The following is a 16,509-nucleotide window of genomic DNA, read 5'->3' on the forward strand; positions in this document are numbered from 1 at the left end:
GGGGTTCGCTGAAATTGCCTTGCCACTAACCGAACTGCTTCGAACCAAGGGTGTGGGAGATACTCGGAGAGTAAAGAATCCAGGGGTGCTGTTGCGCTGGACGCCTGCTTGTCAAACGGCGTTTGAGCGGCTAAAAGCAGCTTTTGTGAAAGAGCCCATTTTACAACATCCTGATCCCTCAAAACCTTTTGTGGTGCAGGCGGATGCCTCCGATTATTCCATTGGGGCATTGTTGATGCAACAAGACGGGACAGGGTGCCTCAAGCCATGTGCCTACTTGTCCCGCAAGTTCTCCGAGACTGAGAGACGTTGGCATGTATGGGAAAAGGAGGCATTTGCAGTAAAAGCCGCATTAGAAGCCTGGCGGCATCTGTTAGAGGGGGCGAATCATCCCTTTGAAGTATGGACTGATCATAAAAACTTGGAGGCTCTTAGTACCCCTCGAAAACTGAGCCCCAAACAGGTCCGGTGGGCTCAATTTTTCAATCGATTCAATTTTCAATTGAAATTTATTCCGGGGAAAAAGAATTTCTTGGCTGATGCGTTGTCCAGGCAACCTCAGGACTCCGGGGCAGCGCCAGAAGTGGTCAGCACCTTGTGGACAGCGCCCCAATTGGGTATGCAGGCTGTGACGCGTAGCCAAACACGCGCGCAGCAGCCACCCACTGCGGACGCCGCCCAGCCGAGCGCTTTGTCAATTCCCTCCCAGTTGCAACAAAAGTTTCTAAAAGAACTGAAAACGGATACTTGGTTGCTTGCGAATAAAAACAATGTTACTTTTGACCGAGGCTTCGCTTGGAAATCCAACCGCCTCTATGTCCCTGAAAGCCTCAGAAAAGACGTGTTACTACGTTCACACGATGACAAACTGGCAGGTCACTTCGGGTTTGTAAAAACCTTGCACCTGGTTCAGAGACAGTTTTGGTGGCCCACATTACGTAAAGATGTCAAAGACTACATTGCCTCCTGCACTGTTTGTGCCATGTCTAAACCCAAGATGGGCAAGCCCCAGGGACTGCTGCAGCCGGTGGCGGCCCCTTCTTGCCCCTGGGATGAAATCTCCATGGACTTTATTGTTGAGCTACCACCCAGTCAACGCAAAACGGTCATTTGGGTGGTCAAAGACTATTTCTCAAAGCAAGCTCACTTCATCCCTTGCGTGTCCATTCCGTCGGCACGTCAGTTGGCCCGCCTATTTCTCGTACACGTGTACAGGCTACACGGATGTCCCTCACGCTTGATTTCGGACAGGGGCACACAATTTACCTCACAATTTTGGCGGGCGTTCCTTAAATTGTTGGGAACAAAGCAAGCCCTGTCCACGGCTTGGCATCCCCAGACGGACGGGGCCACAGAGGCTTTAAATTCTACTCTGGAGCAGTACCTTCGAGCTTTTGTGAATTACCAGCAAGACAACTGGGTAGACCTCCTCCCTTTTGCTGAAGTAGCTTACAACAATGCAGTGCATCAAAGCACTGGCCAAACCCCATTTCGTGTGGCCCAAGGCAAAGACTTTGTCCCTATCCCTGATAGGGACAACCTACGGGCGGATCGGCCACTCCGGATGATTGGGCAATGCAACTGGCAGACTCCTGGCCAATGATTCAAAAGGCACTAGCTGATGCACAATTGGATTATAAACAGTACGCTGATCGGAGGCGGGCCCCTCAGCCGGCATTTCAAGTAGGGGACTCGGTTTACCTTTCCACCAAGTTCATCAAGTCCTCACAACCTTCCAAGAAATTGGCTCCTAAATTTGTGGGTCCTTTCCCAATTACCGCTCAAATTAACCCTGTGACTTTTAAACTTGACTTGCCTCATAACCTCAAACGCTTACACCCTGTTTTTCATTGCAGTTTGCTCAAACCGACTATTCCTTCTGACCGCTGGCATCGCCAACCTCCACCTCCAACCCCCATCATGATTGACGGTCAGCAACACTTTGAAGTTAAAGAAATTTTGGACTCTAGACGCCTTCGCAATACTTTGCAATATTTAGTTCGTTGGAAACATTTCCCTCATCCGGAGTGGGTCGCTGCACCAGATGTGGCTTCCCCTGTCCTAGTTGCCCGTTTCCACTCTGCTTATCCCACTAAGCCGGTCCCTAGGAGTATTTTTAGGGGGGCGGTATGTCATGTTCGCCGTTTCAATGTCTTTGATACATCGTAACGTTTCGCATGTCATTAACTGGTTGCGTGTTTCATCTTTCTCGGGAGGATGGGAGTAGTTATCTTTTGGCTTTGCTTTGGAATGTATTCGCATTATCTACTGCGCTCAAGGTTACTTTCCCAGGCTAGCAACTCTGACGATTGCTAGCACCTGTGCCGGGCGGGGCTGTTACGAGGGAGGCAGGATACGTTTGCACCAAGGGTTTAAGTTTGTATTTGGCGCGCTTTTGCTCATTCTCAGCTTTCTCTGTATTTGCCTTTAGTTCCTTAATAAATCAGATTTCATATAGCAGCCTCTTGTGAGCCTGAGTATTTGGGCTAGGGCAATCATTACACTCCCAAGGATTAAGCATCTTCTGATTTCCTGGCTGCAGTCAGCATCTGCTGACTTTGCACCAGTAATCTTTGCACTTAGAAATACAAAGTCGTTCACTGCTTCTATGTTTTCTCCCTCTATTTGCCAGTTATCAATCAAGCTGGTTGCCATAATCTTGGTTTTTTTGAGGTTTAGCTGCAAGCCAGCTTTTGCACTTTCTTCTTTCACCTTCATCATAAGGCTCCTCAGCTCCTCTTCGCTTTCAGCCATCAAAGTGGTATCATCTGCATATCTGAGATTGTTAATGTTTCTTCCAGCCAATTAAACTCCAGCCTTGGATTCCTCAAGCCCAGCACGTTGCATGATGTGTTCTGTGTACAAGTTGAATAGGTAGGGTGAGAGTATACAGCCCTGCCATACTCGTTTCCCAATCTTAAACCAGTCCGTTGTTCCATGGTCTGTTCTTACTGTTGCTACTTGGTCATTATACAGATTCCTCAGGAGGCGGACAAGATGACTTGGTATCCCCATACCGCTAAGAACTTGCCACAATTTGTTATGGTCCACGCAGTCAAAGGCTTTAGAATAGTCAATAAAACAGAAATAGATATTTTTCTGAAACTCCCACAGACAAATATACTGTGGAATAAAAAGGGATGTAAGGATGAGGTGTAAGACATATGCAGAGAAATCATTTCTGTTTAAATGGTAATAAATGAAATGGGGCTCCTTTGTTACCTGGGATAAGCCCCACTGAAAAGTCTTGTGTGGCCCATGGTTGTCCAGTCCTTCCATGACAACTTACTTTGGAGTAATTAAGTTGAAGATTGCACTTTAATTGTGCTACATGTAATTATTGTATTTCAATATGCATGTAATTGGCAGGATTAGATTATTAAAAAGAGGAAGAGTTTATATTGACTTCTTTTGGCTTCGTTTAAAGAAATAAATGGTATATAACAGAACAGGGTAATAAATAAATGCATAATAGTCTAAAATGGCTCTGCAGCAAAATAAATATCCATCTAAAATAACTCTAAAAAATGTTGTGTGAAAATAGCAGATGTTTTTGTGAAATAAACACTTCCAGATGCATCCTTAAGAATTTTTAAAATATTCTGCTATTAATTTAAAATAATACTGTATGTGAAACACGAATCAGAATTAATTAGGCACACGGAAAAGAAAATACAACACTATACTTAAAGGTTTCAATGATACCAAACGTTTGGGAAGCTGGGGAGATAATATTTGAAAATATATCCCTTTTTATTTTTTTATGTACCACACTTTTGATAGGTTCAGAACTTGATTTAAAACTTGTTTCCAAGAGCAACTGGTACAAGCATTCACTATCACTTCCTGCTTTGCCTTTTCTCTTTTTAGCGTTGCCATTTGCAAAATCTAAGTTTGCTTTCAGTGAATTGAGAGATGGCATTCCATCCTATTATCTAGACCAGGGTTCCCCAAAGTGGTCAATATCAACCCCCAAGGGTCTATGGGACTACCCATTGTTGTTGTTGTTGTTGTTGTTATTCATAGCGCTATTAGTTAAAGAAGTATTTATTAAATTATTTTCATATAAGAAATGTTTGGGAGTCAATGAACAATCTGCAACTTCATGAAGGGGTCAATGAGCTGAAGATTTGGGGGACCCCTGATCTAGACAGCCATTTGAAAGACAAGGAAATGGAAACAGAAAATGAGAGGAGTCTTATTTCCTGATATTAATTATCCCAGATCTTGCAATAGCCTTGGGGGCTACCAGAGCCAATAGAAATTGCCCTCTGCAATTTGACACTCTATTGTCAACTGAGCAACCCCAGCTACAGATGAATTATAACACAATGAAAATTTCAAATGTTCCATCGGGATTCTCAGAAATTAGATTTTGTTTTGCCTCCTCTTACCTCAGTTGTGTATTTTCCCTAAGTCTAAAGATTGGGCAGATCCCCACTTTGTTGTTTGTATTTCTGCTACCAAATTTGGAGATCAGCCCTCAAATACATGAAATCCAGTAAACAAGGAACCCAACAAACTATGGAACATGTACTTCAACATCAGCAATAATTTACAAGGACACAGTTAGAAGGTTGTAGCTGATTGTATGAGTAAGCCCAAACAGTGGCAAAAATAACAAATGAAGTTGGGAATTGGGATATAATTTAGTAAATATTTAGTAGTTGAATAACCAGGAGGTGGATGATTGACAAGAAAACCATTTAAATAAACTTCCCCATTAAAATCAATCTCAGAGATATATGCAATTGCCTAATTTGGAAATCCCATGTTCCTGTTACCAATGGCAGCAACAGAGCTACATAATTAAAATCAATGACTGCCTTGATAAAATCTCAAGAGGATGCTGAAGCACCTTGTTCAGTGTGACAGCCCAATTTACCACTAGCTGATGGCATTTTTGTGGGAATGGCAAGCCAAGCCTGATCTGAAATGTCATCTTATGATTTCACTCTTTTGATTCCTCAAAGAAAAACCAATTCTACAAATGAAGCAATTGCTCACCTAGTTTGTATTCATTGGATTGCTTCAATACACCAAATAAAACAACCTAGCTTTCTCCTTAAATATCTCATAAGCAATAGGTACATACTGGATAGAAGAACATTGTCAAATTGGAGAATAATCATTTCTGAAAAATAATTTGTTCTTTCACTTCCAGTCTTGACCCAAAAGTATTTGACACTATAAACTGACAGATGGGCAGCACTGGATATTTCTAACCATGCTTTTTTTTCTTAAAATTGTTCCCATATCATGCGGAGGCTTATTATTATTATAATTATTATTGTTGTTGTTGTTGTTGTTGTTATTGTTATTATTGTTATTGTTGTTGTTGTTATTTGCCATTGAGTCAGTGTTGACCCCTGGTGATTGCCTCAACAAGTCCCTGCAGTTTTCTTGGCAAGGTTTTCTGGAAGTGGTTTGCCATTGCCTCCATCCTAGGGCTGAGAGAGAGTGACTGGCCCAAGGTCACCCAGCTGACTTTGTGCCTCAGGCAGGACCAGAACTCACGGTCTCCCGATTTCTAGCCCAGGGCCTTGAACACTACACCAAACTGGCTCTTTTTTGGTGTCAGCAGTTTTTTATTAACAGTCTGAACTGTAGGCGTAGGTAGGGGCCTCATTGGATACTTGCTTAAACAGTTTTTCAGTTAGTAAAATCTTAATCACTTAATCTTACAAATCTTAATCAAGTGATTCTCAGTTGAACAGATGATTAATGGATTAAATTTGTATCCATTTGTATATGAAAAGTGTGACATATCTATTTTTAGAGGGCATATCCATGTGTTAGACATCAGATGTGGACCTGGCAGTAAATCACAGGTCTCCTTAATTCTGCTCTTGGCTGGACTAGGTGGAAGTCTCCCAGGCAGAGCTTACCTAGTTAGTTTTTACCGCAAACAGGAATGAAGCCTTAAATATGACTGTTGATTGCCTACTGCAGTGCAAAGGAGTCAGAATCTCTATATGTACTGTGACTATGCTCCAGATTTTAAGTTTTTGCATCCTATCCTTTCAGTTAATTGTTCTCTTAATAGTCTTGGGAGGCAACTAAATATGTTCTTTCTAGTCTGGGAACTGCTGGTTCTGCATCAACAGTGGCAGCCTTACATTGTATGTCATAGCATGCATTATAATTTCTTATTACACATACACAGAGAGAGAGAGAATGTTAGATCTGCTGAATTGTTACCTGAGATGAAGATTTCTTAGTGCAGAGTTGCATAGCATGTGGTACTCCAAATATTATTGGACTATAATTCCCCATGAACTTCCTCATGGAAAGTTCTGGAAGAAGCAAATTGTTCCTTCTTATTTATTTTTGTAGGATTGTAAGTGAAAGAGCAACCCTTCTCCTTTCTCCCTTCTCAGTAAGCTACACAAACTTTCTGGAAGCATCACAAATCCCTGTTCTTTCTGTGCTTCCCAGACGGACAGCTAAGTGATACTATATGATAGCAAGAGAGGTGTGTGGCACGTGTGGACAGGTGCTGAGACTTGGATTGTCATCAGAAGGAATGAAGAAGGAAGATTTTTAAAAGCAAGGAGCAGTTGGGTCATCATGAGATCAAGAAGGAAGAAAGATGTGGCTTTGCGCAGCATGGTTAAGAGAAAATGCAGGAGTAAAGAACAAATGAGCAGTTTCTTGACAGAGCTGACGTTTGTCACCAGGTAAGTCATTCAACAGCCACAGCCACAGCCACAAAAGAAATCTATAGGATGGAAATGGATAGATTGCACACCCTGATAGGAAAAGAGGCTGTTGGAGGAAAGAGGAGTCTGACTGTAAGAGTAGCTGCTGTGGATCCAGCAGCATTTAAACAGTCCATCATCAATTTTGCTTTAAATTGCCTCCTCAATAGGCCTTTTTTTGTGTTCTCAGTCTGAAAGCTGGGTGAAAGGGAAGTAAGAGACATTGTGCAAACCTGAAACAAATGTAATTAAGCAGCACACTGCAAATGTGAATAGGATATTAGAAATAACCAGGGGATTAGGAAGTAGAGGTACCTGTAGGATAGAGTTAAGAGAAAGACTTATTTTCCTAAGACCAAAACTTTACTATTGTAATAATAGTACATTATTATTATTATTATTATTATTATTATTATTATTATTATTATTACTATTATTTACAATAATAGTAATATTGTAATAATAACCAGATGCCTGCAGGCTGTGAGGGTCTGGATGGGGAAGAACAGGCTTCAGCTGAACCCTGCCAAGACAGAGTGGCTTTGGGTTTTGGGGCCTGCTGGTTCCAGGACTATGCCATCTTTGGTGCGGGATGAGGTTGCACCATCCTAAACAGACCAGGGGCACAATCTGGGGGTCCTCCTGGACTCAAAGAGCAGGTGGCAGTCATGGCTAGGAGGGCATTTGTACAGCTTCGTATAGTATGCTGGTTGCACCCATTCCTAGATCGGGGGTCTCTGCTCATGGTCACTCATGCCCTAGTCACCTCCCAGTTGGACTACTGTAATGCACTCTACATGGGGCTGCCTTGAAAAGTATCCGGAAGCTTCAGCTGGTGCAAAATGCAGCGGTGCAGGCAGTTATGTGCATTCCTAGAACAGTGCATGTCATACCTCTGTTCTGTGAGCTGCACTGGTTACCAGTCTGCTACCACCTTCCAATTCAAGGGGCTGGCTTTGACCTTTAAAGCCCTACATGGCATGGGTCCAGGTTATTTGAGGGACTGCCTCTCCCTGATTACATCTGTCTGTCCCATCAGATCTGGCAGAAGAGGCAGGCTGCGGGTCCCATCTGCTAGAGAGCTACACTTGGCAGCTCCCGGGAGGCAGGCCTTCTCTGCCATGGTGCCTGCTTTATGGAACATCCTCCTCCCTGAAGTGAGTCTGGCTCCATCCCTGCTGCTTTTCCAGAAGCCCCTCAAAACTTGGTTGTGCCATCAGACCTGGGGGCCCCTGGGGACAGGTGAGGTACTGAAGTGGTTCATGATTATTAACATCTGCTGTTCTCTCTCAGCCTCTGTAATTTTTAAGTTATTTTTTTAAAATTTTAATAGCAGTTGTTCTTTATATATTAACTGTTTTTACAGTCTTGTTATATGCCACTCAGAATCACTTTCACATGAGATGGGCAGTCATATACATTTGATAAATAATAGTTGTTCCGCAATAAAAGTGTGGGTAAAACCCAATCATGCTTTCTTTCCTGCTTGTGTTTGTACCAACCAGAAATGAATCTGTGACCTCCCATCACCTTTGATCATCCATTATGCTTAACAGGCCTGGGGGAGAAATTGACCTTCAAAATAGACAGTGCTAGAGAACAACTCGTTTCCTGCTCCACTTTTAATTGAGCAGAACATTCTGCAATGATTAACTGGTCAGCTGACTAAACAATGCCCCTCCAGTCTTTACACTGTAAATACTAGCCGCATTTTATAACAGGCAGAAGGAATGGCTGAAGCTCTTCATCCTGTTTTCTCCCGGTTTGTGATCAGCACTTTGACCCCTTGCTGTACCCCTCATAAAACATTTAGTACTTTTCTTTGGCTTCTTGCCTGTTGTAGACAATTTTTCTATTGGAATGCCAATTTTTTGTTAATGGGGTTGGTGGTACCAATTGTATGGTTCACCTAGGATACCAGTTGCTAGCAGCTTGTTTACAGCTACCCCTGTATTAGTCTAAAGCTACAGAATGGTTAAAAAACAATATTCACAACAGATGGTATACAACTCCATCAATAATATCTAAGATAGACAAATCATACATAATAAATGTTGGAGATACCATGAAACAGAAGGAACATTCTATCACATGTGGTGGACATGTAAAAAGCCTACATTAAGCAAGCAGTTGATTCAGGGTATGGTGGGAAGCTTGATCCTTTTCAAGATGCTGGTTGCCACCTATATAGCCCTTCATGGCATAGGGCCTGGTTATCTGAGGGACCACCCATCTCCAATTGTTTCTGCTTACTTGGTACATTCAGGCAAAGTGGGTGCACTTCAGATCCCTTCAATTAAATGCTGCCATCTTGTGGGACCGAGGAAGTGTGCCTTCTCTGTGGTCCCCACCCTCTGGGTCAACATTACCCCAGAGATATGAATGTCCTTGAGTTCAAGAAAGCTGCTAAGACCTGAATCTGGTTCCAGGCCTGCAGTTAATGTGGGTGTGATCTATTGGTGGAGCCCTTTTTCTATTTTTGTATTTCTAGTTGTTGTTCTAGTTGTTTTAGTCCAGGCTAAAAGTAGTTTTCACTATTTTAATTCTTTTTACTGTTTTTTAAAGCCACTCAAAGCTGTAACAAATCTAATACATTAACTTAACTTAAAACTTAACTTCTTGGCTCATCTCATTTTCCCTGGGTTTGTTTCTAAGTCCTGATTTGCAATAATTTTACAAATTCATACAACAGTTTAAATACTTAGTTTAGACATATATGTTTGAATGGAATTTCTCACAACATGCATTCCTCAATATTCTTTATGATCATGCTACATGCTTCTAGCTATCTACCATTCTATCCTAAAATATACATCACAACATATTTTGGTAGATTTTTTTTTCCAGCTGAAAACTGCATTGTAAAATGTGAAGTCTGAAACCCTGAAGAGAATTGATAGATCAACATGCCTTTAATTGCTTTTATGAGTTTTCAATAGACAGAAGCAGATACAGTTAACTCACCACAAAGTTTGGATTGAATAAAATCCTCAAGCAGCTTTATATAAGGTAAAAGATTTTTTTAAAGAAATGGCTTCCATCCCATTAAATCTGCCTAGCACTTGATGGCCCAGTAGTCCCAAGTGGAAGCCATTCTCTGGTTTGTTGGGCCCAACAGTTGATGAGTTTCATTTGGCTTTAAAGATCATCTGCTATATGAAACTTGTGTTATGGGCAGCTGGTAATCTTGCATGACACAACTGCATTGGGGAAGAAAATAGCATGAATCCTGTCATATTTCATTCAGTAGTCTTATTCTCAGCAAAGCTTTTTGGCCTGTCATCTTTGATGCAGAAGATACTTTATGGGTACCTATTTCCTTCCTTCTGTTCTATCTCTCCATTTCATTTGTTTTCAAAAGCCTATTAGTGCCAGCTGTTGGGTTTTCAAAATTCAAACTCATAGGTTATGGACAAATATCTGATATTCTAAACATAAACTGGTTTGAAGATGGAAAGTACCTGATTAGTTGAGGGAAAACGGCACAGAGCAAATTTCTGGCTGCTCTTTGGTGAAGAGTTCTGCTTTAGAACTTAAATGAACTATACAATTTGTATTTTCTACTCAAGGTCACCTTGTATGGCCAAACAACACAGGTATTGTTCCATCTGTTTATGTTAGCAGTTGTCAGATAAGAACAGAGGACAGAAGAGACTTGAAATAGCTCTCACTTTAAAATATTTATTAATGATTGGAATTTTTATTTATAATGGGGGGAAAGCATTATAAATGAAACATATATTTATTTCCAACTCTTACTTTGCAATAAAAAATAATTTCAGGATAGAGTCTATAGAACAGCAGATCTAGGCATTTGCTGGGAGGTCTAGTTCAATAGAAGGTCCACTATCCTAAGAGTGCTATGATTTCCATTATGTTCTGAGCATCAAGAACAACAAATTTAAGAGAATACTTAATTTCTATGTCTCCCAGTCCCAGATGACATCCCTCCCCACCACCACCACTGCTGCCAGTAGGTAAAACAGTGAACAAGGATATTCGGAATGAAATCCTGCAGAAGCTACCAAAATAAAATTGTCTCAGCTGGATGCTAAATGAGAACAAATGGATCCCTTAGACCAAGAAATTTGAATCTGTTGAGACTTGAGATGCATACTCATCACTCAGACTTCTGGAACTAGTGGGCTATAAAGCAGAAACTCATCAGAGGCTGTCTGCAGGTGGACATACCAAAGATAGTCTTGCAGGTATACCAGCTCTAAACTGCCTAGGTTTGTCTTCCAGATAACAGATAAGAACTAGAAATGAACTTGGAATGCTGACTGGTTTAGTACTGCACAAAACATATCCCTGGAAATATGTATCTTATGAAAGTGGAGAATTTCTTACCTACGTGTTGACCAGAGCAGCATAGGAACATGATCCAAGGATAGGGTCTCTTTGCACAGGACAACAAATACATAGAATAGCTGTCCCCATGAAACAGCACTGCATCTTGCCATGATCTCTTCAGTGTTCATGCAGAAAGGAAACCAAAATTAATCCAGAAGGAAAAGAAATGATAGGGGCTGCTTATCTGGTCTCTGTTTTGAAGCTTCCAGCTTTGGCCAGATTTTATTTATGACAGCTGGGCAGTGTTTTATGACAACAAGAAAAAGAATTCATATCCAAACAGTGTGTGAACTTTTGGCATAACTTTGAAGATAATGCTCTCTATTAGCAGTTCTAGTTTTGGTCCAGAAAAATGGATTTAACCTAGCAGGAGAATTATCTGACCCCATTAGCCACAAGATGTCCTTGTTTTTGTTCCTGGCGCAGCTATATCAGTATGTATTCCAGTGCAATTGCTGTTCTTGGAGAAACCGAGCCTGGTATCTACCGTGTTTATATGCAATCCAATTTGCACATCATTACACCATGTCATAACAACAGAAGAGGCAGAGTGTTAGGTATGTTATTGTTAGAGAAGCAAGATGGTGGTGGTAGCATCAGGTCATGCTGCCAGATTAGGCTACTCCTTAAAAAATCTGATAACTGCATCCACAGTGCCACAAATGAGGAAGAAGCCCACTTTCACCTGGGCTTTCACTTGGGAACGACAGTAAAAGGTAAAGACTCTTTCGAGTTCAGCTCAGCTCAGCTCCTGGTGTCGACATGAATACGTTCATAGTGTTTTCTTGCCAGCAATGCAGGATTGGTTTGTCATTCTTTTCACACTTTCCCCTACCCCAGCTCCTCAATCTGCAACTTACTGATATTCTCCTAGGCAAGTATTAATGAGATCTGACCCTGTTTAGCTTTTTGAGGTGTTGGTTAGGTGGGACAGCCTGCTGTGGTGGAGTCCCAGAATTAGTCGCTGGAATTTTGTCTTTCCAGAGTTTGCAACCTTAATCACAACTTTCAAAGTTGAAGTGCAGTAGATGAAGTTCTTTTGCAGATACTCTTTTTGGGTACTGAAATATATCCTCCAGCTGTGTTTACATTCCTAATGTAAATTATTTTGTCTGCAAAAGCTTGTTGACACCATATTCATGTGATACAATGACAAAACTGATCTAAATTTGGGTAACAGAGGTGTTGCTGAAAAATGGATGATTTATGGATTTTTCTTTTTTTTTAAAGAAGATGTGTAATATAAAATATAGCTGGCATGTTAAGAAAAACAGCTTTTATGGCAACAGTAAACAGATTTTGAAATACACTTTTAAGTTATTAAATGTGCTTTTAGATTTCAACTTTCATGTTTCTAAAATAAAAGTCTAAATCAGGCAAAACATTTGTACTTAACAAATTTTCTTTCACAGCATATTTGATAAACGAGAGTCCAAATTAAGCAGACACTAAACTGTATTTCATGCTAAAAAGTGATTGCAAAAACAGAGATAGCACTTGTTTTGAGGCTTGTGTGCTTAAGAATCCAGTTCTGTACTGAACATTCAACAGTTAAAATGCTGCCAAACATTGGACTATGTTCTTCAGCTAACTGCAATTTTTCAGGCACGGAGTCAGAAACACCATGCTGAGTCCAGTTCATTTGATAAAGTGATGCATCCACATCCATGATGCATAACAGTGATATCATAAACAGGGGCAGATCTCCATTCATATAGAAGTACACCTGGTAAGCTCAATAGGAGTCCTATAAAAGCAGTGATTGGCTTTTGAGAAAGGTATGTATTATGCAAACAACTATCATTCACATTTCTACTGAAAACACTGCTTGTTTGACATCACAAATACCCAGCAGTTTCTCCAAGTCCTTTCTCATTCTGAATGAGGCAGTGAGAAGTTCCTGTTGTGTGGGACTGTTCATTTAACTATAAATGGATTATAAAATCCATTGAACTTACATTGAAAGAGATGAAAGGAAAAAAGTGATGACAGACAAAAATGGTAACATCCCCAACAGAATTCAGTAAATCTTCTAAAGTATATTTTGGCAATGTGTAATATATTGCCAAAATATACTTTCCCCTCCACTCTGGTTCGTATTTATGTTATTTCAAAACCTAAATTGTTGACATGCAAATACTTCACTTACAGTGCACTTTACAGTGGCGTTCTGTTAACTTACAGGAAGGAAAACTTAAATACTGCAGACTAAACACAGTAACTCCATTTCCTAGGAAAATCTTTAAAGTTAAGCCAAGATTTGTTAGAAAAAGATAATGGCTGGTTTCTAATGCAACATGCAACTGTAGTAAAGTAATTGGTCCAATAAATGTCATGAATAATTTGTGGTATCTTTTCTATTAGTTTTATATGGAAACAATTTTTGTTTTGTTTTCTTATACAAGAAATGTCTGTTATAAAATGGTTAATGTAGTTTACTTTACAATAATGGCAAACATTTAGGTCTATTGGATGAAGATGTCATTTTAAAGTAATACTGTCTCTTGTGTGTAACACGAACACCAGCAAAAGACTAATTATATACACAGAAAGACTCTTTCATTGCGTATATTGCAAGCCAGGGATTTCATTCCTCTGAATATATCAGACAAGAATTGTTCCCAAGTAACAGTGAAATATAGTGTGCAAAGGCAGCCAACCAACATTTGTTAAAGTTCTTGTTCTACAACTGAAAGTTTTGATACATTCTAAGCAGATATCATAGAAAAAGTAAAAGACAATTAAGTTGCCCTGATGTTTGGACAAGGTTGTAACTTGTTCAAATGTATTTCCGGAATGAACCTAAAGGAGAGGCAGGCAATGTAATGCTTATGACACCAATGTGCTTGGACGCATCACTTAGCAGCCTCCAGGGTGCTTACCTCCTCTGATTTGAATTGTTTAAAGGTTCTTTTAATTAAATAAGAAGCTGGCGCACTGCAAAACAAAGTAATTTTCCCTAGCATAATATGACTTACAAGAATGGCTCAGGATTCACATAGACCTGAGACTTTGGATGATTTGAGACCAATGCTTTGTTTGCAAATGTACCTCCCTATGCAGAAAAAAAAAAAAGAGAGAAGGGAGAAGGTAAAATCATTTTGAGGGAGAAGGATGGAAAGGAATGCCTTCTGATGATGGGGTGTTTTACTGTTGACACTGTCCCTCAGGAGAATCATTTGTGAGAGCATCCATTAACATGCTCTCATCATTCCAAATGATGCCCTATCCCTGCCTAAACTGTCAATGCTGACGAATGAAATCCATATTGGTATTGTAAATAAAAACGGCTCAAACAAACCCTTAAATTGTTCTCACATTGTTCTAAATGCAATAGGCTTAGTCAAATCCAAAAATATTATTTGACAGATCTGAAGCAGGCAGTTGAAATGCAGATATGAATAGCTTGGTTTCCCCTTTGCAAAGAGACTGATTTCACTTATTTATAGCTTTATTTCTTAATAGCCTGATGGTCGCTGCATGCGCATCATTTTGGAAATAAATAGTTGGTCAGCGGTCTAAAGTATGGTGTATTGTATTCAAGTTATTACAAAAGTTACTCAACTGTAAGCCTTGTCAGCAAACTAACTGTATTTAAAAAATACTGTAAAAAATGACTAAACAGGGAACTAATCTGGGGTACTTAATTCTAAGAAGAATAACGTACTACATCTTGTCTCCAAAGATCTGCTTGATTAATCAGCAAAATAATTTTGGACTGTTTCAACCCCCATGATGTCTTAAAATTTTTTTGAAACTGAGGGAAACTTTAAGGGCAGTTTGTACCTGGCATAAAACTTAGCTTTCAAGGGAAAACACAATCAACTGTTTTGCTAGATATAGACAATGCCTATGCACACTTCTAAAATAGCAGTGACTTTTTCTTGCAATGAGTTTGAAAAATATTTTCTAAATAAACCATAGAGTTTGATATCTGATCTGAACATAAGGGATGCAATTTTATGTTGTTTTATGAAATTGCTAGTGATATTTATGATGCTTATGCAACTGCATATATTTAACATTCCCTGCAATTGTCCACATTCTACTCTTACGCTTCCAGCAATTAAAAAACGACCTACCACGTAGTATGAACAAATTGGGTTTATTGAAGAACTGAGATATATTAGTATAATATGATGAAAGCCACATAAAACAGTTAAAAATCTTTACGATCCCTTTAACCATAGCTGTTTGACTTCTATTTAGTTTTACTCTCTGAGATGTTGATGATAAGCATAAATATAGTAAAGGTCATAAAAAATGAGTAATTTAACCTTCGACATTCTTTTTTTCATCATTTCCTTAATAAAATGTACCATCCCTAATCTGTTGTGGTACAATAAAAAACAATAGTGCTGGCCATAAGAAAAACTTTATCTTACTTTACCCTATGTCACTTTACTCTGTATCAAAGAAGCATCTCTTTAAGGCAAGTCAAGGTCTTTAGTGTATGCCAGCTGTCAATATGCAAGAGTTTTCATAAACAAAACAGCTGCTCTCTATTTTAAAATGGCCTTTTAAAGACTTGGCTAGGGTACCAATATATTCTTTTTTCCAAAAAGGAAGAATGATTAAAGGGCAGCACACAACATATTCTACCAAAAGTATATTGTATACCAAAGAGATGTATGTGAAAGAGCAAGTGCAGAGTAATAATAATGAATCAGAAATCAAGTTTTAAGTTGCAGTTTTGCCACTACAGTTTTAAGAAAAATCTAGGGCATGCAAACAAATGTTCTTTAAGCTCACAATCAGCCCGCTTTCAGCAACATTCTCTTAGGTGTTTAAAGTGTTACTTTGGTGGAACAGTCATTACAGACTTTGTAACTAAAAGATCTGTGTTAGTTTGCTTGTCACTTTTATGAAGAGCAGCTGCCAGCTCTGGAAACTGAGAGAAATAGTTCCTTGCAAGCATTTGCTTGTGCTTTATCCTGTGAATGAACACCTTCTCATAAGCCTGAAAGAGAAAAATTACAAAACATTTTGGTTGGCTGTATATTGATAGAGCAGGTTCTTAAACCATGAATGTTATTAATTTTTAAATTTTTTTAAAAGTAAGGAATAATCATCTTGTCTTTTAAAAAAGATAACCTATAGGTTAATTAGCTCAGAGTTGCACTGCCATTTATAGTGAACTACTGTGAATAATAGATAGATACAAGATACTAGGATGTGATTAATTTTGGCTCAGTTCTTAAAAATGATTTATCTGGAAGTACAGGATACCCCATTAAAATCAACTGAATGTACTTCTGAATGTATATATATATATACAGGGCAGGCTTTAAATAAGCAATAGTGTTAGGCACTGAAAATAAGTTCTCTTGTATCTACTTTTTAATGCAGGGCTCTACTTGAGAGTCCTAACAAATTGGAAATAGTTTGTTCATGCGTATCACTTTCAGCTGACCTCCTCTTTAGATACTTTCCACCCTGATAGTTCAGACAGCTG

General features: G+C 39.5%; 2 protein-coding genes across 2 annotated transcripts in view; both read right to left on the reverse strand.

Moving 5' to 3' along the window:
* The window catches only part of LOC134501507 (V-type proton ATPase subunit S1-like), a 56,195-nt gene extending 45,002 nt beyond the window's left edge, over positions 1–11,193 (reverse strand). The window contains exon 1 of the mRNA XM_063309348.1: positions 11,052–11,193. Within this exon, the coding sequence (XP_063165418.1) occupies positions 11,052–11,182 (131 nt within the window). The 5' untranslated portion in view covers positions 11,183–11,193. The remainder of the gene's footprint in view (positions 1–11,051) is intronic.
* A 4,390-nt stretch (positions 11,194–15,583) lies between these two features.
* Positions 15,584–16,509, reverse strand: part of IQUB (IQ motif and ubiquitin domain containing) — a 38,072-nt gene continuing 37,146 nt past the window's right edge. Inside the window, exon 12 of the mRNA XM_063309559.1 lies at positions 15,584–16,014. Within this exon, the coding sequence (XP_063165629.1) occupies positions 15,850–16,014 (165 nt within the window). The 3' untranslated portion in view covers positions 15,584–15,849. The remainder of the gene's footprint in view (positions 16,015–16,509) is intronic.

The sequence above is a fragment of the Candoia aspera genome, chromosome 7 (genome assembly GCF_035149785.1).
Source record: "Candoia aspera isolate rCanAsp1 chromosome 7, rCanAsp1.hap2, whole genome shotgun sequence".
Lineage (NCBI taxonomy): Eukaryota > Metazoa > Chordata > Lepidosauria > Squamata > Boidae > Candoia > Candoia aspera.